The 18415-nt window shown below is 36.7% G+C and overlaps 1 protein-coding gene across 1 annotated transcript in view; it reads left to right on the top strand.

Moving 5' to 3' along the window:
• The window catches only part of LOC308506653 (uncharacterized protein C8orf89), a 31144-nt gene that overhangs the window by 8143 nt on the left and 4586 nt on the right, over positions 1-18415 (top strand). The window contains exons 2-6 of the mRNA XM_081070373.1: positions 4337-4500; positions 6062-6215; positions 8271-8346; positions 9151-9205; positions 13086-13205. Of these exons, the coding sequence (XP_080926499.1) occupies positions 4337-4500; positions 6062-6215; positions 8271-8346; positions 9151-9205; positions 13086-13205 (569 nt within the window). The remainder of the gene's footprint in view (positions 1-4336; positions 4501-6061; positions 6216-8270; positions 8347-9150; positions 9206-13085; positions 13206-18415) is intronic.

The raw sequence follows: 18415 nt of genomic DNA, 5'->3' as shown, positions 1-18415 counted from the left end.
ATTCTTCTTGTTGCTTGGAAGGGGAATGAAGCCCAAGTCCAGAGAGAGAGGGTGGTGGTAGCAGTGGAGAGTATTGGGAAGCAGTGGGAGCCTCTGAGCCCTGTTGCAGGGAAAGAGGGTGGCTCAAAGCCAGAGGACTTGGCAGGTCGGTTGGAGATGCCCACGCGGGCCCTTGGCGTGGTACTGAGGTTGTCACTCGCCCCTCTCTTTCTGTCTCTGGCTGCGTTTCCTACTGCTTTTCACCCCCATCTGTAGCCCATTTCCTGTCTGCTTTCCACCCTCACCTTTAACTCTCAGCACTGCCATTTCAAAGCAGACCGAAGACCTCATCACCAAATCCAGACTGTCCCCCTGTATTCTTACCCATTTTCTCATATTACAATAAATAACCTCTCTAGGATATGACACAGCTGGCTCTTTAGGGCTGGCCTACCTAGGAGGTGCTAACTGCTCACCACTCCTCTGTCTCTGAGGCCACTTTTGTGTCTCCGCTCCTTTCCTCTTTCCTCTCCTTCTCCCTCTTCCTCCTCTCTTCCCTCTCTCGCCTTTCCTTTCCCTTCACTTCCCACGTCCTCCTCGTTCCCTCTCCTTGCTTGCTGGCGTGTACCCATGCATAAGGATGTACACGTGCCATGTTGCCTCTCACTGCATAGCCTTTTTAAAAATTATTTTTATTTAAGTATAGTTGGCATGCAATCTTGTATTGGGTATATTAGTTTCAGGTGAACAGTATAAGTGATTTGACATTGTTATACCTTGCAATGTGATCACCCCACTAATTCTAGTAACCATCTGTCACCATGTAAACGTACCACAATATTATTGACTGTATTCTCCCTCCCCTTTTCTCCCACCCTCCCACCTCCTTCCTTCCGATAACCATCCCTTTGGTCCCTATTTCTACGAGTCTGTTATTGTTTTGTTTATTTCAGTCTTTTTACATGCTTTTCCTGTACTAGGAGCCTGTATTGCTTTTAGCACTTACTACGCCGCATTATCCGTTTTCTTGTCTGTGTTTCCTTTACTGGACTCTAAGCTCCTCAAGGGCAGGAACTATTTTGTTTATCTTGTTTCTCCAACGCCTGGTGCTATCCTCAGTATAGAATCAACCCTCAGTAAATACCATTTTGTATGAAGGAACGAGCACAGCTGACTCTGGGTGTCTGTAATCCTTATGTTGTGAAGATTGAAGAAAATGAATTTAAGATGACCAGCCAGGAGCACGAATGAATACGCTTCTAGTTAATTGTCACTGTGGTGGTTTCATTGTCCTAAGTAGGGGCCACGTCTGAGGAGAGTTGTACTCTCTTCAGAGTGTAGTAATACCTTGTACATAATCAACACTTAATATATATGACTGAGTTGAATATACATGTAGTAAGTAACCTGGATATATGATTAATTGTTCTTCGGTGTCCATTTTAAAATAAAAGTAATGGCTATCTTGAGGACGTGTTTTTCACGGAGCATAGAAATGATCTTTTCTTCAGGCACAAATGCATTTTATAATGGTAATAATTTAAACAATTGTTTTTATTGTGGTAAGAACACTTAACTTGAGATTTATCCTCTTAACATCAAGTGTACAACACCGTATTGTTATCTGTAAGTACAATGTTGTACACAGATCTCTAGAACTTACTCATCTTGCTTCACTGAAACTTTATACCCCATGACAAGCAACTACCCTTTTCCTCCAACCCCCAGCCCCTGGCAGCCACCATTATGTGCTTTTATGAGACAGACTACTTTAGACACCTCGTATAAGTGGAGTCATGCAGTATTTGTCACTTAGCATAATGTCTTTAAGGTTCATCCATGCTGTTGCAGATTTCCTTCTATTTTTATGGGAGAATAACATCCCACTGAATATCTATGCCACCTTTTCTTTATCCATTCACCTGGTTATGGACACTTAGGTTGTTTCCATATCTTGGCCATTGTGATAGTGCTACAAAGAATGTGGGAGTGCTAGTATCTCTTTGAGATCCTGATTTCAATTCTTTTGGATAAATACCCACAAGTAGGATTGCTGGCTGGTAGGGCAGTTCTACTTGTAAGTGTTTGAGGAACCTCCATACTGTTTTCCATAGTGGCTGCACCATTTTGCATTTCCACCAATAGTGTGCAAAGGTTCCAGTCTCTCTACTCCTCACCAATACTTGTCTTTAAAAAAAAAAAATTTATAATAGCCATCCTAACAGGTGTGAAGTGATAGCTCACTGTGATTTTGATTTGCATTTCCCTCATGATTAGTGATGTTGAGAATCTTCTCGTATACCTGTTAGCCATTTGTATGTCTTCTCTGGAGAAATGTCTATCCAAGTCCTTAGCCCATTTTTAATAGGGTTATTATTATTATTATTATTATTTTGGCTAGGGTGTTGTAGGAGTTTCTTATATATTTTGGATATTAACCCCGTATCAGATATATGCTTTGGAAATATTTTCTTCCGTTCTGTAGGTTGTCTTTTTACTCTTTGATTGTTTCCTTTGCTGTGCAGAAGCTTTGTAGTTTGATGTAGTCCCACTTGTCTATTTTTTATTTTGTTTCCTGTGCTTTTGGTGTCATATCCATCAATTCATTGCCAAAAGTAATGTCATGAAAAAAAAAAGAAAAACAAAACAAAACAAACAAACAAAAAAGTAATGTCATGAAGCTTTTCCACTATGTTTATTTCTAGGAGTTTTATAGTTTCATGTCTTAGGCTTAAGTCTTTAATCCCCTTTGAGTTTATTTTTGTGTGTGGCGTAAGAGAAGAAAGGGTTCAATTTCATTCTTTTGCATGTGTACGTTCAGTTCTCCCAACACTATTTGTTGAAGAGACTGTCCTTGTTCTATTGTGTATTCTTGGCACTCTTGTCAAGGATCATTTGACTGTATATGTTGGATTTATTTCTGGACCTTGTTCTGTTCCATTGGCTTATATGTCTGTCTTTATGCCATATGTCTGTCATATTGTTTTAATTACTTAAGATTTGTAATATATCAGGAAATTTGATGCCTCCAGCTTTGATCTTCTTTCTCAAGATTGTTTTGGCTATCTGGGGTCATTTCTGGTTCCATATAAATTTTTGAATTATTTTTACTATTTTTGTAAAAAATTCCATTGGGAGTTTGATAGGGATTACATTGAATCTGTAGATCATTTTGCATAGTATGGATAGTTTGACAATATTAAGTTTTCCAGTCTTTGAGCATGGAATATCCTTCCATATTTTTGTGTATTCTTAATTTCTTTCATCAATGTTTTGTAGTTTTTCAGTATATAAGTTTTTTACTCCCTTAGTTTATTCCTAAGTATTTTATTATTTTTGATGCTATTGTAATTAGATCGTTTTCCCTTTTCAGTTTATTAGTGTATAGAAACGCAAGTGATTTTTCTTTGTTGATTTTGTATCCCACAACTTTACTGAATTCCTTTATTAGTTCTAACATTTTTGGGGTAGAGTCGTAAGGTCGTAAGGTATTATGTATTCTGTATATGTATGTGTGTGTGTGTGTATATATATATATATATATATATATATATATATAAAGTCATGTCAGTGTCAAGAGGGACAGTTCGGTTCTTCCTATCCTATCTGGCTGACTTCTGTTCCCTTTCTTTCCTAATTGGCTGGGACTTCCCGTACTACATTGAATATAAGTGTTGAGAGTAGGCATCCTTGCCTTGCTCCTGATTTTAGAGGAAGAGCTGTCAGGTTTTCACCATTGACTATGAGGTGAGCCGTGGGCTTTTCATATATAGCCTTTATTATGTTGAGATAATTTCACTCTGTTCCTAGTTTGTTGAAAGTTTTTTTTTTTATCATGAAAGGATGTTGAATTTTATCAAACGCTTTTTCTACATCTATTGAGATGATCATGTGATTTTTTTTTTATTCTTCATTCTGTTAATGTGGTGTACCCCATTCATTGATTTTTGTGAGTTGAACCATCCTTGCATCCCAGAGATAAATCCCACTTTGTCGTGGTGAATAATGGCAATACTTTTGAGAGACTCCTAAGCATTCTCTTATACATGATTAACTTGCTGTTGGACTTCAATTTTTTTTTTGTTTATGTTGCCAAGTATCTTACCTGAAATTTGAAAGTATTCATTAAAATCCATAAAAGAAAAAAATTCTTACTGTATATTTTAGCTATATTCTTAAAGACCTCTTGCTTTAAAATCCCAAGAATATGTACTGACATGTTACAAGTGAGCTTTTCATTTAAATCTATGTTAGTATTTAATGTGTACGATGGAAAACAAATTAGAAAAGTGTGTATTTCTGAAACACTTTTTTTTTTTTTTTTTTTTTTGTATTCTGTGTTCTGAACCTGGGTTAGCATCTCACTTTCATCAGCACTGTTGGAAGAAGGAAAAATGCCGGTGCTGTCTCCTGAAATCAAATTTAAGACGTCTTATGTCACCAGAAATTCCCTTGACGGCTGTTTTCTTTTTGAGAGTAGTTGGAGGAAAGCAGTTTTAGAAACACAAAAGATGAGGAAAGGTGACTTCAATTTTACTCTTATTTTACTTAAGAAAATATAGAAATAGTGAATATGTATTTACTTGTGTATTTTTAAGCAACGAGACTACAATTTCTGCCACTTTTCAGTAAGGATAATATCTTAAGCTTATGGAAAAGAAAATGGAAGCAAATTAAAATTAATTTACTTAATGTAATTCTGTAACTCATGATAGAAACAAATTTTAAAGAACTATTTATTGTGATATCAGTGTAGTACTTTCTGTTGGATCATACTACTTTTCATACATAGTGTTTATTTTTAAATAGCTCAAGTTGGTTTTTATATTTAAAAAACCCCAGATCTTTCACAGTACCTTTTTAGTAATTCTAACCAAAATGTTACTTTTTGAGTGAGCTATGTGGAAAGTATTTTGTATTCTATAGTTGCTTAGTAAAGACTAGTTTGACACTTTTGACATGTAAATGAGTATATTAATAGCTTCCTCCCTTAATTTCAAATTATAATTGTATTTTTTATTTATCCTGAATTCTGCCTTTAGCTTTATTAATGGAGATATAATTCTTGAAAATAGCAAAGCTCAAACTCCCCAAACATTTCATCACTTCTGATTTTGAATGTGTTGCTATAGTTTTTCAAGGTTTTCACTAGATTCCCATTAAAGATACTCAGAAGACACCAGTTTATCTACCCTCCTACTCCTAAATCTAGTTGCTGAAAAGAGAAGCTATATATTTTTTTGATCAAGAAAAACTATTGTTTTTTTGCAAAAGAGAAAAAAAATAAGAGGTTGCAAAATGATATTTTGAGTATTTAACATAATTCCAGTCCCATTAAATACCTTTGTTATTGTTGTGCTAGACTTGCTTAGTAGAAAAAGCTTAAAACGCAATTCTCTATGTTTAGTTTAATGATCACCCAGACCTCTTAATCTGCTTTTTCCATGTATGGCCTCCATTTTGAATTAAAAACAATAACAATTTGACAAGCTCTATGTCCAGTAATCATGTGAGCTCAGTAGAAGAGGCAGTCTTAAGGCTTCAATGTTGTTGTTTATAGATTAGGTGTGGAATTTTGCAGGGAGATAATTAAAATCAATCCCTGAAATAGATTTCTTTTATCTCTCATTGCTAGTTCAGATGATCATGTATTTACACATTTTGAGTTTTTGCATTAAAACCCAGAAGGTGGAAAGATTTAAAGTAGCAGATAATACAAGACTCTTGAAAGTGCTCTTAAAGTCTTTCAGTGTGAATGCACCTAATATTCAGAAAATTATAATTGTATAAAATAATGAAGGCAAAGGACAGTGATGACGGTGGGTGATCTGTGAAACTGTCCTTTATTCCTTATTCTAATTCTTAATCATCCCCTTAATCACTCTTCTCCATAGTCCCTATACTAGGGATTCTAAGGTATCCTCATGGGAAAGATGCTAGATAAATCATAGTAGCTTCATTTTCTTTCCTTAATGACTGAGTTAGTATATTTTATTATGCATTGTAGTAGTATGTAGTCAAAGAAGGTATATACATTTACTTAAGAAATAATGAACAAAATTATGATACTATTTTTAATTAGACTACACCACAACATTTGGTCTGGAAGAGCTCAGAAAACGTGTCAAAATGCCATATTTACCAGGACTGCAAAGTTGCCAAAACAGTGTGAGCTCATCTCCCCTGGCGTTTCGTGGTAGACTGCTGGGTCCTGATACTGAGATGCCTCGAGCCAGGTAGGTCGTCTATTCACTCCTCTTTTGTTGAATATCTAGTTGTAGTAATACTGCTGAATATAAAGGTCTTTCTGGCCAGTGAATCTAATTCTTTCTTGCCTACTAATATATTTCTTTCCATGAAGGAATTAATTTTTTAAATCCAAGTTAGCGATGTTATTCAGTTTGACCAGTAGGTGTTTTTCTCGGTTTTCAAGTGACATTGCCAGAAAGGATTTAAGGGCTTTCTCGTAAAAATCTTTATGGCCCGAGTGTAGATTGCTCATGAGAATATTGGAATTTTTAGCAATAAAAACAAACGAACTCTCTGCAATATTAACAGATTTCATTACCCTGACTACAGAACTTTTGTGTTTCATTTCTCGTTTGACTGAAGTGGTGTAAGGGGAGATTCTGAATGAGATGTCAGCCGAATGAAAACCCTGCATCTACTACATCAGAAATGAGTTTGTCAGGCGGTCATGTCCCACTGACTTTGCATACTGGCATTTAAAAATATTATTATAAATACCTTTCCTACTGCAAATCAGACTGACTTACCATGAAAAGAAACCCCTTTCTTCAAAGGGATTTATAAATTAGTAAGTCTCCTATTTTATTTGGTTTATTGCATTTTTTATCAGGTATCAATTGAATGTGGCAGCCTAAAAAAAAACAAAAAAAGATGAAGCATTTATAGCAGTCTGACTTGCAACTCTCTTTAGGGCAGGTTTTTATTTTCATATTATCTCCTGCCATAATGAGCTTTGAAAGTCATCCAGTTATGCATAGCACACAAGAATTGGAATTTCAGAATCTATTTCTTGAGTTTTCCACTAGTATTATTGTTCTTGTTAATTAACTCTTGAAATAAATCCTGGTAATATAAATAGAAAACTAGAACATACTAAAAATGAAAAGTTGTGGTTAGTTTATATCTCAATTTTGAAGAAAATTTGGGGAAAAAAAGAAAAACAATTATTTGATAATTTACCCATCCTAACTTATCGATTTTTATTGTTGGGTGTTCTCTTCTGTCCTTCATTGTCATGGATTTTAATTTTAATTGTGGTTTTGGTGTACTTACAACTTTTCTATTCTGCCTTTTTACTATCTTTTTTCATGTCACTACATAATCTTCAAATGGTCTTTACTGTCCACATTATATTTCATTGATGGGTCCATAGCTTATTTAACTGTGTTTAATAACAGTTTATTTAATAGTCCCTATCGTTGGACTCTTAAGGTGCTTGGACTTTTTCGGTTTTGTAAATAACACTCCGAGGAACAATAGCACACATCAAGTCTTTCCCATCGTTTTTTTAAATATATCTGAGGATAGGTTGCCAACCTCTAAAAATATGAAAAGCAAAATTACTCTTTCTGAAATGAGATTACAGTGAAGTAAGAATCAGAGATGATAGAAGAGAGAGAGTGAGTTGCTAGTAGAATAGAAGGTAAGAGTTAAAAGAGGAGGGCTGGAAGGGATGTAGAAAGAAGAAGGACCGTTGGAAACATGGGTATAAAATCTACTTAAGGACAATTTCCATGGTTACCAAGACACCTGTATCCCTGACACTCAGCTCGCTCGTGTCATTTCACCAGGAGTCACAGCCCTTTGATGGCGGTGGGGCCGGGGCAGGTTAAGAGTGTGGAGGGCTGCCTACGGCAATGGACTTGTCTCAGTACAGACCGGTCTTGTTACCCATCTTTCAATGCACATGATCATCTTAAAGAAACTGGAAGCCTGGAAAGCACCCCCTGAATGAGTCCATCCTGCCTCTAAATGTTCAGTCTTTATTTTGCTTCCTACTGTTTACACTCTATTTTAGTTTATTTTTTATTTTTTTCATTTGCAATTTCATTTGCAGTTTGTGTGATGATCCCTTTATATTTTGCATTGACTTGAGTGTGAATTTATTTAACTCAACGAAGTATAATTTGACTATATTACATTCGGGTTATGATAAGTGTTCTTTATATGCAAAGTGGCAAAGTGCCATAATGTTTACGAAGTGCTTGGCAAGTGTAAATAGATGTTAATTCTCTTGCTTGTCTTTATTTTAACCATTCTAGTGAGAACTTGGTGAGTTGCCTACAAGTGTTTTATTCTCCTCTGCATATTACCCAGGAGGAAACCAGGCAAAGCAGGGAAGTACTTATTTTTGTTCTTTTCTTTCTTTTTTTTTTTTTTGCAACCTCTTACCCTCTTTTTGCTCCCTCCCGATATAAATATTTGATTTTAAAATGCTGATAAAAGTCTAACGTTTTTTCAGATTAATGATAATCAGAAATTTTCAGTGAATCTCAAGGCACATTCTGGTAGTAATGTGCTACAATAATTCTAGAGGTAAAGAGTATTTAAAATAATTCTAGAGGTAAAGAGTATTTAAAAGTTTAGCTGACTTCTAACGTTTAATATAGTTACAAAAATTTTTGTGGACTATCTCACCCACAGCAGATTCAATCATGATGTACTTCCTCTAATAACCTACTTACTAACTGGGTCTATTCCAGAAGGAACAAAACTTAATTATGACAAAAATCGGATTATGGTGATGGATAGGTAAAAAGTACACTAATACGTGAGCTGGTAACTGGCATATCCAGATACCCAGTGAATCTAATCTTGATTCCCTTCCTCTTAGCATTCCCCGAATGATGATCAGTGAGAGGTAAATTGAGATAAAGATGGGAAAAGTTAGACATAACACTCATCCACTGGTGAAATGTATTAGCAAAAACAGACATATTAAGTTGGTTCATATCTGCTTCTGATTAGATTAGTCATAGTGGAAGGAATTTTGTTTCTTTAATGTTGATTTAATTTCCATGTAATATCTTTCAACAAGTAAGTTTCACCGAAAGCATGCTTCTTGTCTCTTATTCTAGTTTTAAGAATGAATACGCTCTGGATTTCTAGAGAATTGATTTTATGATAATGTATAATTTTAGGATGAAGAAAATTAAGGGGACATGCTCTGTGGTACCACGTCATGAGAAATCAAAAGGTAAATCTTTTTCTCCTACCGCAGGTCTTTTTTTTTTTTAACTTCCTTTACTTCCACTAATTTAATTGTCTTTGTCTTTTTAATGCTTTTTTAAATCTTTGTTTATTTTATAAACTTAGTACATGTTGTGTTCAATATGCATATATCTTTATTATCTCAGGACTTGGGATAGGCCCTCATCACCTCCCATGGGTGGTGCAATGTAGGCTGGCTTTGAATTTCTGACCTTTGAAATCCTCAACACTGCAACAAAAGCCTAAAACCTTGCCTTCTAATCACATCACTCCCTTATTCAAAAACAGTGACTCCTCATTACCCACAGACTAAAGTATAAACCCCATAGCTTGGTGTTGAACCCTTTACCATCTTCCCCTAACTTTCCTTTCTGGCCTTACCTTCTAATGAATTTTTTTCATGAATCCTGTGTATCTATAATACCAACTACAGAAACTTATTATCTATACGCCATCAGTTTTGGATTCATAAAAACTACTCTTAGATTGGTTTAGTCCTAAGTCCATAGTGACAAAAAGGGTTTATAGCAGCACCAAGGTGTATTTCCACCTACTTGAAGTATGAGTTTGTTCTTTGAGTCTTTAAAATCAGGAATTCTCACCTCTACATTTCTGATATGTTTGATCAGAATTTTGGTTTTCAAAAACAGACACTGAAAAATCTCTTGAGCCAGGTAATTACACTTTTAATGATGTCTATAAGAGAATTTCTTGGCAGCTCTGGTATCTAGACTTACTGCTTTATCCCTTTTTGTAGCTTTCATCTATTACAGATTCCTGGGCATTTTATGCCAAGGGAACAATATACGGCATATGACATAATGCATATGTCTAGCGTTTAAATTCTCCAATAAATTCTTAACCATTTCTTGAAATAATTTTACCCAAAGTTAATGGTAAATATTCTTCAGCCACACAGTCAAAAGTTTTCCATTTTGCCACAATATTTTCCTGACTTTTGTTGGTTATTATCCAAGCCAGGGTTTTCAACGGCAACAGTGTTAACATTTTGGACCAGATCATTCCTTCTTGTGGGGGTCTGTCCTGTGCAGTGACGGCCTTTACTCACTGGCACCACCACCCCAAGTGTGGTTTTCAGAAATGGCTCCAGACGTTGCCAAATGTCCTTAGCATGGCAAAGTCATTCCCAGTCGAGAATCCCTGGATTAAATATAACATCTTTACGTTATTTACTATTTGTTCTTCAGACTTTCAAGTGTTTCCTTCTTTACCTATGTGTAACAATTATTTCCTTACCAATTTAAGCTTTTTTTTAAACCTTCTTTTTATTATTATCATAGTTGTCTTCTTCTAGTGCATTCGTCACTTCCATGACTTTGTACTGATGGAATAATGGAGTAAATAGAGCACCTCCAAACAAACCACAGACACAAAATTACTAAGTAAAACCTTTATTGACATCTTTGGTAGCAGTCAGAACTGACTTCTTAGCAGCTTTGCAAGTTCTGTCTCTAGATGTTCATAAGGTTAAATGTCCGTGAACTTCTCCTTGGGTATTTTCTTTCTGTGAATTTCCATATACTATAAACAAGTTCTGTAATCAACGGGCAGCATAAAATAAAAATATAAGTGTTCATTTCAACAAGAGGCATTTGTTTCGCATTTTGGCCCAAATTAACATTTGCCGACCTATTTTCCAACAGGCCCATTTTATGGTTCTGTCGGGCCGGGTGCTATGCTTACCTGCCTTTGTGTCCTGCAGTGCCTACGCCAGTTTCTGCAACAAACTGAGTGTTCAGTAAATACTTGCTGATTTTCCTTCAGAGTCATGCAAGGTGGCAGTTCCTTCACCTGTGGAGCTTACGTCCTAGTGGGAAAATACAGCCACTCAATATTAAATCTAGTAAAGTAGTCCATGACCTAGTATATTAGAAGGTGGAAATGCAATGCAAACCACAACAAACAAGTAGAACTGGGTAAGGTAGGTCAGGTGATCTGGGGCGAGAAGGACAATTTATAGTTTTTAATAGAATGATCAGAATAGGTTGAATCGAGAGGGTAATATTTGAGCAAAGACTTGAAAGAGGTGAGGGAGTTAAACCCTGGGGAAACAGTTATTCTCTTGGAGCTAGCAAAGGTCCCAAGGCAGGACAGTACCAAACTTGTTGGAAGAGTGTCAGGAGTCGAGCGTGGCTTGTCTCAGAGTGTGGAAGACGAGGTCAGAGAGGTGATGGAGTACCCCCGACCATGTAGGGCCTTGGAAGGGATGTGTATTTAAATTAATTCTGGTTGAAGTCAGGAGCCATTGAATGATTTTAACAAAAGAGTGCTTTCACTGTGATCTGATTTACGTTTTTAAAGGATCATTGTGGAAACTATCATCTATTTTAATACCGTGTTTCCCTGAAAATAAGACCTTTCTTTTTTTATTAGTCTTTTCAGTGAAGAACTCTTGATTCTTTAAAAATCTTTCTTATTGTAAGTTTGTTTTCTATTTCATCAGTTTCTCCTCTTTTCTGTATTATCTTTTTTTCTTCCATATTCTTTTGATTTATTCTTTCCCTCATGTATATCACATACCTAGCTTATTCATTTTCAGCTTTCTTTTCTAACATAGGAATTTTAGGCTATAACCCTCTCTATGAGCCTCCAGGGTGTGTACAACTTTTGCTGCACACCCAAGTTTTGTAATGTTTCTTTTACCATCTAGTTAAATGTTTTTTGTGTGATTTGTTTTTTGATTGATGAATAATTTAGAATGTGTATATAAATTTCTAAATATTTGAGAATTTTTACTTATTGTGAACAACTTCCAAGTTAATTGGATTGGTCTGTACGATAACAATTCTTTGAAATTTTTCTAGTATTGCATTATTGTTTAATGCCTGGAATCTAGTGATTTTGCAGCCCGAGGGTCTTTCTAAGTGTCAAGTCCATTGTATTGCTCAGAAAAAGAATCCTGATCATATTTTTACCCTCTACTCTCTCTCTGAACTTCTCACGCATGATATATACTCAACTAAAACAAAACAAAAAAACCCAACCACATTGGAAAATTGAAAACAGCTTTTCTGACACTTGAAACTGAAGTTAAATAATAATATTTCAAAGCTGTGTGGATCCGTATGTTATTTTCAAAGACTTGTATGTTTCTAAGTAGAAGTATTTATCCACATTTACATATTTAGGGCAATGCGTAGTGATGATATGGGAACTTGGACTTTGGTGGATCTAGGTTGAAATCCTGTCCGTCACAGTTAGTAGGTGTGTGCTCTTGGGCAAGTATTTTCACTTCACTAAATCTTTTTTTTGGTTAAATCTGTAATCCAAGCTAGCACTATTTCCCTACTTCATAATGTTGTATGGATGAAATAGATGAAAAGAGAGACTAGAGAGATACGTTATCTATTATTGTTAGTATCACTACCACCCTATAATAGAGGCTGGATTAATATTGTTTCAGTTAGTGAATGACTCATTCTGCTTTACAATTTTATTTTACTTCACTTAACATTTATGAGAAACAATTTTATTTGGAGACAATAACTTGATAAGCATGTAAAGTGTTAGATGAGCTAATTATTTCTAGAGATTGTGCCTTTCACTTAAGAATAAATTCCTCAGCCATCCCATGTTTTAAGAAGCACAAGGTAGACACAGAACTAGTTTTCTATCATTAAATGCAAGCATTGCAGGGTTTTTTAAATTAAATTTTTTTTTGAGATGACTTGCTATCACAGTCACTTTAGGACGTCAGTCGTGGCATTTCTACTTCAAGGAATGTGTTATATGAAGAACTAATCGTGTTGATGGTGATCTGAGGAACAGATATTTTGCTGACACTATAGAGAATATCAATAATGTGCGCTTAATTTAATTTTAAAGACTGACGTTTTTCTTCACAGGTTCTGGCTTCAGCGATCCTCTCAACGGAGCATCATCTGAATACTTACAAAGACTTTCCCAAATGGCCATACTGGAGTATGATACCATTTGTCAAGAAACAACCAGAAAATCAAAAAAGGGTAAGAAACAAGAGCTACGCGACTGCTAACTCTCATATGGATACTTTCTTCACTGACTTTTAAGGTTGAAACTTTTTCACTTCCCTTTGCTTTTTCTTTTCTTTTTTTTTTTTGATATGTGCTATGATGTGCAATGATTTACATTAAAATGGGAATGTAAATAGGAAATAAATATTTTATGTTACATACAGAATAATTTGTATTTTGTCAACATTATAAAAGGACATTTAAGTTATGGTTTATGGGGACATAAGCATAAAAAAATTATATTCCATGCATTTTATGCACATTGATTCTATTTTTTGACACCATACATATTTATTACAGTATTATTGATTATATTCTTTATGCTATACCCAACATCCCCATAACTACTTTTTTATATATATATATAAAATTATAGTTGGAAACCCCGTGGCAATCTTGTGGTTACCAACTGTTTTCTAATCCCCTCACCTTCCCCCTTATCCCCCACCCTCCCTCATCTAACAACCCTCAGTTTTTCCTTTGTCTCCAAAACTGTTTCTGATTAGTTCATTCACTTATTCTCTTCTTTAGATTCCGCATATAAGTGAGATCATATGGTACTTGTCTTTCTCTGTCTGACTTATTTCACTTAACATAATGTGATTCTATTTTTTTGATTCAGTTTGATAAATGTTCTTTGAGTGCCTATCTGTACAATGACCTTTGCTAGGAGCTGTAGAAGATTCAAGAAAAAGTGAGTTCTTGTTGTTAGAAGGCGCCCAAATAAAACCCCTCCTTTACCCTGCTGGAGTCTGAAACAGTTGTGAGCTAAGTATTCAAGCAGATGAAGATGAAAATATTGGCTTCATTTGCAGATAAAACCTGGAAGGGAAATCCTAGCTTAGATGTGTGGCAGCCTGCAAACGCTGAGCGTCAGAATTGAGCCCATGCAGGCACCCAAGTGGTGCTGACGACCTCAGGCTCATGTGCGGAGTCAGGGTCTTCACCGCCAAGCAGAACAAGGCTTCTGCAGTGTGTAGATAGACAGATCCCTGAGGGGGCAAGAAGTGGGGAGAGACGGGGAGGAGGAGGAGGAAGGTCTAGGTCAGGAGGAAAACCCTTCCTCAAGAAAGCCTGAGGAGTGGGGGAGAAGTGTATGTCAGTGCACCTCCCAAGAAACCAGGAGAAATACTGGGCCCCAATGACTGATACAGTGGAGAGTGGGATCGGGCCATAAGAGACCACAGAGGATTAGAGAGGTTCCGAAACGGGGCAGTAACACCCAGCAGGTAAGTTTCATGGAAGATGCAGTATTAGAAATGGGCCTTAAAGACAGGAAAGATGGAGGGAGAGGGCCTTTCTAGAGACGGAATAACATAAGCAAAGATGCGCTGTACACTTGGGAGTGATGTATGTGGCTGGATGCGTGTGGTAGGATAGGGCAGGCGGCAGAAACCACACGCCAGCACCACGCTGCGTGACACTGAGCAGATGAAGTCTGTGGGCACTGGGGCGCTTACTGCCAGCTTCCGCCCTTGGTGTCAGCGGGGAATGTAGGCCCAAAGTGGCCAGCTGTTCCAACTTTTCACGAGAAGCCAGACTCTGGATTTTTGTGTGAAATCTTCCAATGTGTAAATGTTACCAATGGATTCAAAATTAGAAGCTAATTCAAAATTTGTAAAGCCCTCGTGTGGGCCAAAGAAAGTTACACGTGCGAGCTCGATCTGGCTTTGAGGGACCATTTATTTACGGAGCCTCTGGGTCAAAGGCATCGAGGGTGATAGGGCTTGAGATAATTGGATGATATCTGGTGGAGAGACTCAGGCCCTGAGCATGAGTTTGTATTTCCTCTGTGTCACTATGGGAGATTTTCAGAGTGAAAGTGAATTATTGCTTTTGTGCTGTAGGAAGATTCACTCAGGTATAATTGGTAGGCTAGATTGTGATGGTTGGACGCTGGAGGTGGGAAAACCAGCAAGGAAATGTTTATCAAAATTAAAGGAAGAAGCTCTCAGGAGAAAGGTAGAAACAGGAATGGGAATGACAGATTAGATTATTAGGACATCAAGGCAAGGAATTAAGATCAACGATTGGGTCTAGGGTCTCAAGAAAGGAAGAATCAAAACCGGCTCATTTCCACTTTTAGACATAAGGTTTTTCAGGAGGCTGTGCGGGTTTTGGGGAATAACAGGGTGAATACAACTTTGGGAGTATTGAGTTTAAGGTACTATCAGGACATCCACACAGAAATCCAAACAGGTAGGTGAAAGCAGGTGTGTAATTCTGGAAAAAAGATACTGACTAGAGTTAGAACTCGGAGAAACACCTGCATAGCAAAGGCTGAGTTTTCCTGCTAAAAAAGTAGAGAGAGAAGAGAGCCCAGATTCATAAGGGATGGGAGGGAATAGGAAGAAGACAACAATAGAAGGGGAAAAAAAAGCATCACAGATGTAGGAGAATGAACATATTCCATGTCCTTGAAGACTTTATATTAATGTATAAAATATACTATTATGTGTTTGTATGCATTGTCACAATGCATTAGTTCCTATGGGGATAATTAAATAAACTTAAATGCATATGTTTATGATTACATTCGAATTTCGATTGAGAATGATTTAGATATTAACCTGTACCTTTTCTATCTTCTGATAATCCTCTCCAAGTGTGGTCAACGATTTAAGAAATGGGAAACGGGAGAAAAGATACTCTCAAACAAAAATTTGACGAACTCTCTTTGGGTGAGCACTACTAAGCACCTTTGGTTATCAAATGGATTTCATTAATTCAGCTCCTATTATATACTCTACACATTTAATATTATTTGTCAATCTTATGAAAACCCTAAAAAGTAGGTGGGTGACAGTATTCCTGTTTTTTTTTTTTTGTTGTTTTTTTTTTAGTATAAATGAAGTAGATAAAAGGCCTTTGTTTTACACTGGGTCTCTAGCGAGAAAATAGGAGAACTAAATTCTAACCTACTAGGTTCCAAAGCCCATATACATAAACTTAATGGAATACTGATTTTTAAAAACCTTAAATTTAGTTGATACATCTTGGTTTTTTAACATTTAGGGGAAGATAGTACTTGCAAGATAGAAAAATATCTCATAATATTGAGCTGAGTTTCTGACTTATGACACGAACACATCTTGGAGCATTTACACCAGTAGAGTAGAAAGACACCCCCCTCACCCCCCTCTCCCCCATGAAAGAGTTCAACTCAAGTCAATTCAAGAAAGCAATGGAATGTTTATTTCTTTTTAATAAATGAGATATCCTGACAATAATTAATCACCTTTTTAGCCTTGGGTTGAATTTAATTTAACTCATGTTTTTCATTAAATCTTTTTTTTTTTAAACCCGCAGGCTCTACTTCCTTACATTGCATTTGCTCTTTTTGTTCCTTGTGAGCTTTTTGGAAAAACCAGCATGTATGTAGTACACAGAAGTAGTGCCCAAATCACCCCCAAGTAAGATACACCCACAATTAAGAGATAAGGATGAGATGCCAACCTCTGATTTTGTAGCTACAACTATGGACGTTAAATTTATGTTTGGGGTTGAAGACAGTCTTGCCGGAAATGACCATTGTGTATCTGTGATTTGGAAGTTCCTCCAGTGTAAGCCATATCGGTCAGAATCTTTTTTTTTTTTAATTTTATTTATTTATTGATTAGTTTCAGGTGTACGAGACAAGGTAATACTTAGACGTTCATCATTTATATCCCTCACACTGTGAACCCCCCTCCCCCCATCCACTATCCCTCCGACCTCACACTGAACCATCACATTATATATATAAAATTATAGTTGGCATTCATTAATGTTTAGCTTCTGGTGTACAATGCCATGATCAGGTATCCACAGTATCCCTGAGGTGGTCTCCCAAATAGGACGCATGTCCATCGGATACCCAACAAAATCTTTACAACATTATTGAATACCTTCCCCAAATTAATTTTCAAAAAAAACCCTGAGGCCATCTTGTGGTTACCAGCTGCTTCCAAATCCCTTCACCTTTCCCCTTATCCCCAACCCACCCCCCACACCCATCTAACAACTCTCGGTTTGTTCTTTGTGTCCCCAAAACTGTTTCTGATTAGTTCATTCACATAGTCTTTTCTTTAGATTCCATATATAAGTGAGATCATATGGTACTTGTCTTTCTCTTTCTGACTTATTTCACTTAACATAATGTTCTCTAGATCCATCCATGTTGCTGCAAATGATAAGATTTCTTTCTTCTTTATGGCTGCGTAATACTCCATTGTATAAATGTACCACAGCTTCTTAATCCAGTCATCTACCGATGGGCATTTCGGTTGTTTCCATATCTTGGCTATTGTGTAAAGTGCTGCAATAAACATAGGAGTGCATACAGATTTTTGAATTGGAGTTTTGGATTTCTCCGGGTAGATGCCTAGGAGTGGAATTACTGGATCATAGGGTAGTTCCATTTTCAGATTCCTGAGATACCTCCATACTGTTTTCCACAGAGTCAGAATCTTGGGAGTCTGTACCTTATGACAAATATTTAGGGTGGAAACACAGTCCTGATTTTTGCATGAGAAAACGGTTCTTTACAAAGAATAATTACTTCAGCAAGGGACCAGTGATTAGTCAATGATAATTCCAAAGGCGTTTCCTAAGACTCGCTGCCTTTTCTCTAATTCTAAGCTCATCAAGCAACCCTCTACTGCGTAATCTGTACTCCTGAGTAAATACAGTCACCAAAAAGCGATGACAATAATAACTAAATTTTTTTCCATGTTCACCATTACAGGTCATTGTGCTAAACGCTTTTCATCTATCTTATTGAATCATCCCAACGCCCTAGTTTTACAAGCTCCAGTAAAGTCATCCTCACTCCATTCCCCGGGTGACTATTGTACGCCTTCTCTTTTCTCTTCACATCACTAGTGCCTTTCCCCAACCTCTCACTCTTAGCGTATGACCTCTGCCCTTATTTCGCTGAGAACGTAGGAGCAATCAGAAGAGAACTTGCACTCACTCCTCCAGGAAACTGCTCGTTGCTCTAACATTCGCTGTCCATGCTCCTGAGAGCAGCCGCTCACTTCCTCACTTCCACGCATCTCGCTCTCCTCTCACCCCAGCAATTGTCTCTCCAAATCATCAACATTTTCCCTGACACGATCGTTACACCACTTGCTGCAGAAATCTCCTGTCTTAAACAAACATACAAACATTTACCCTCTTACGATCTACCGCTTTATGTGTTT

Source organism: Rhinolophus hipposideros (assembly GCF_964194185.1).
Source record: "Rhinolophus hipposideros genome assembly, chromosome: 13".
In the NCBI taxonomy this organism is placed as follows: Eukaryota; Metazoa; Chordata; class Mammalia; order Chiroptera; family Rhinolophidae; genus Rhinolophus; species Rhinolophus hipposideros.
The sequence above is the reverse complement of the archived record's forward strand: the minus strand, read 5'-3'. Positions and strand labels throughout refer to the sequence as shown.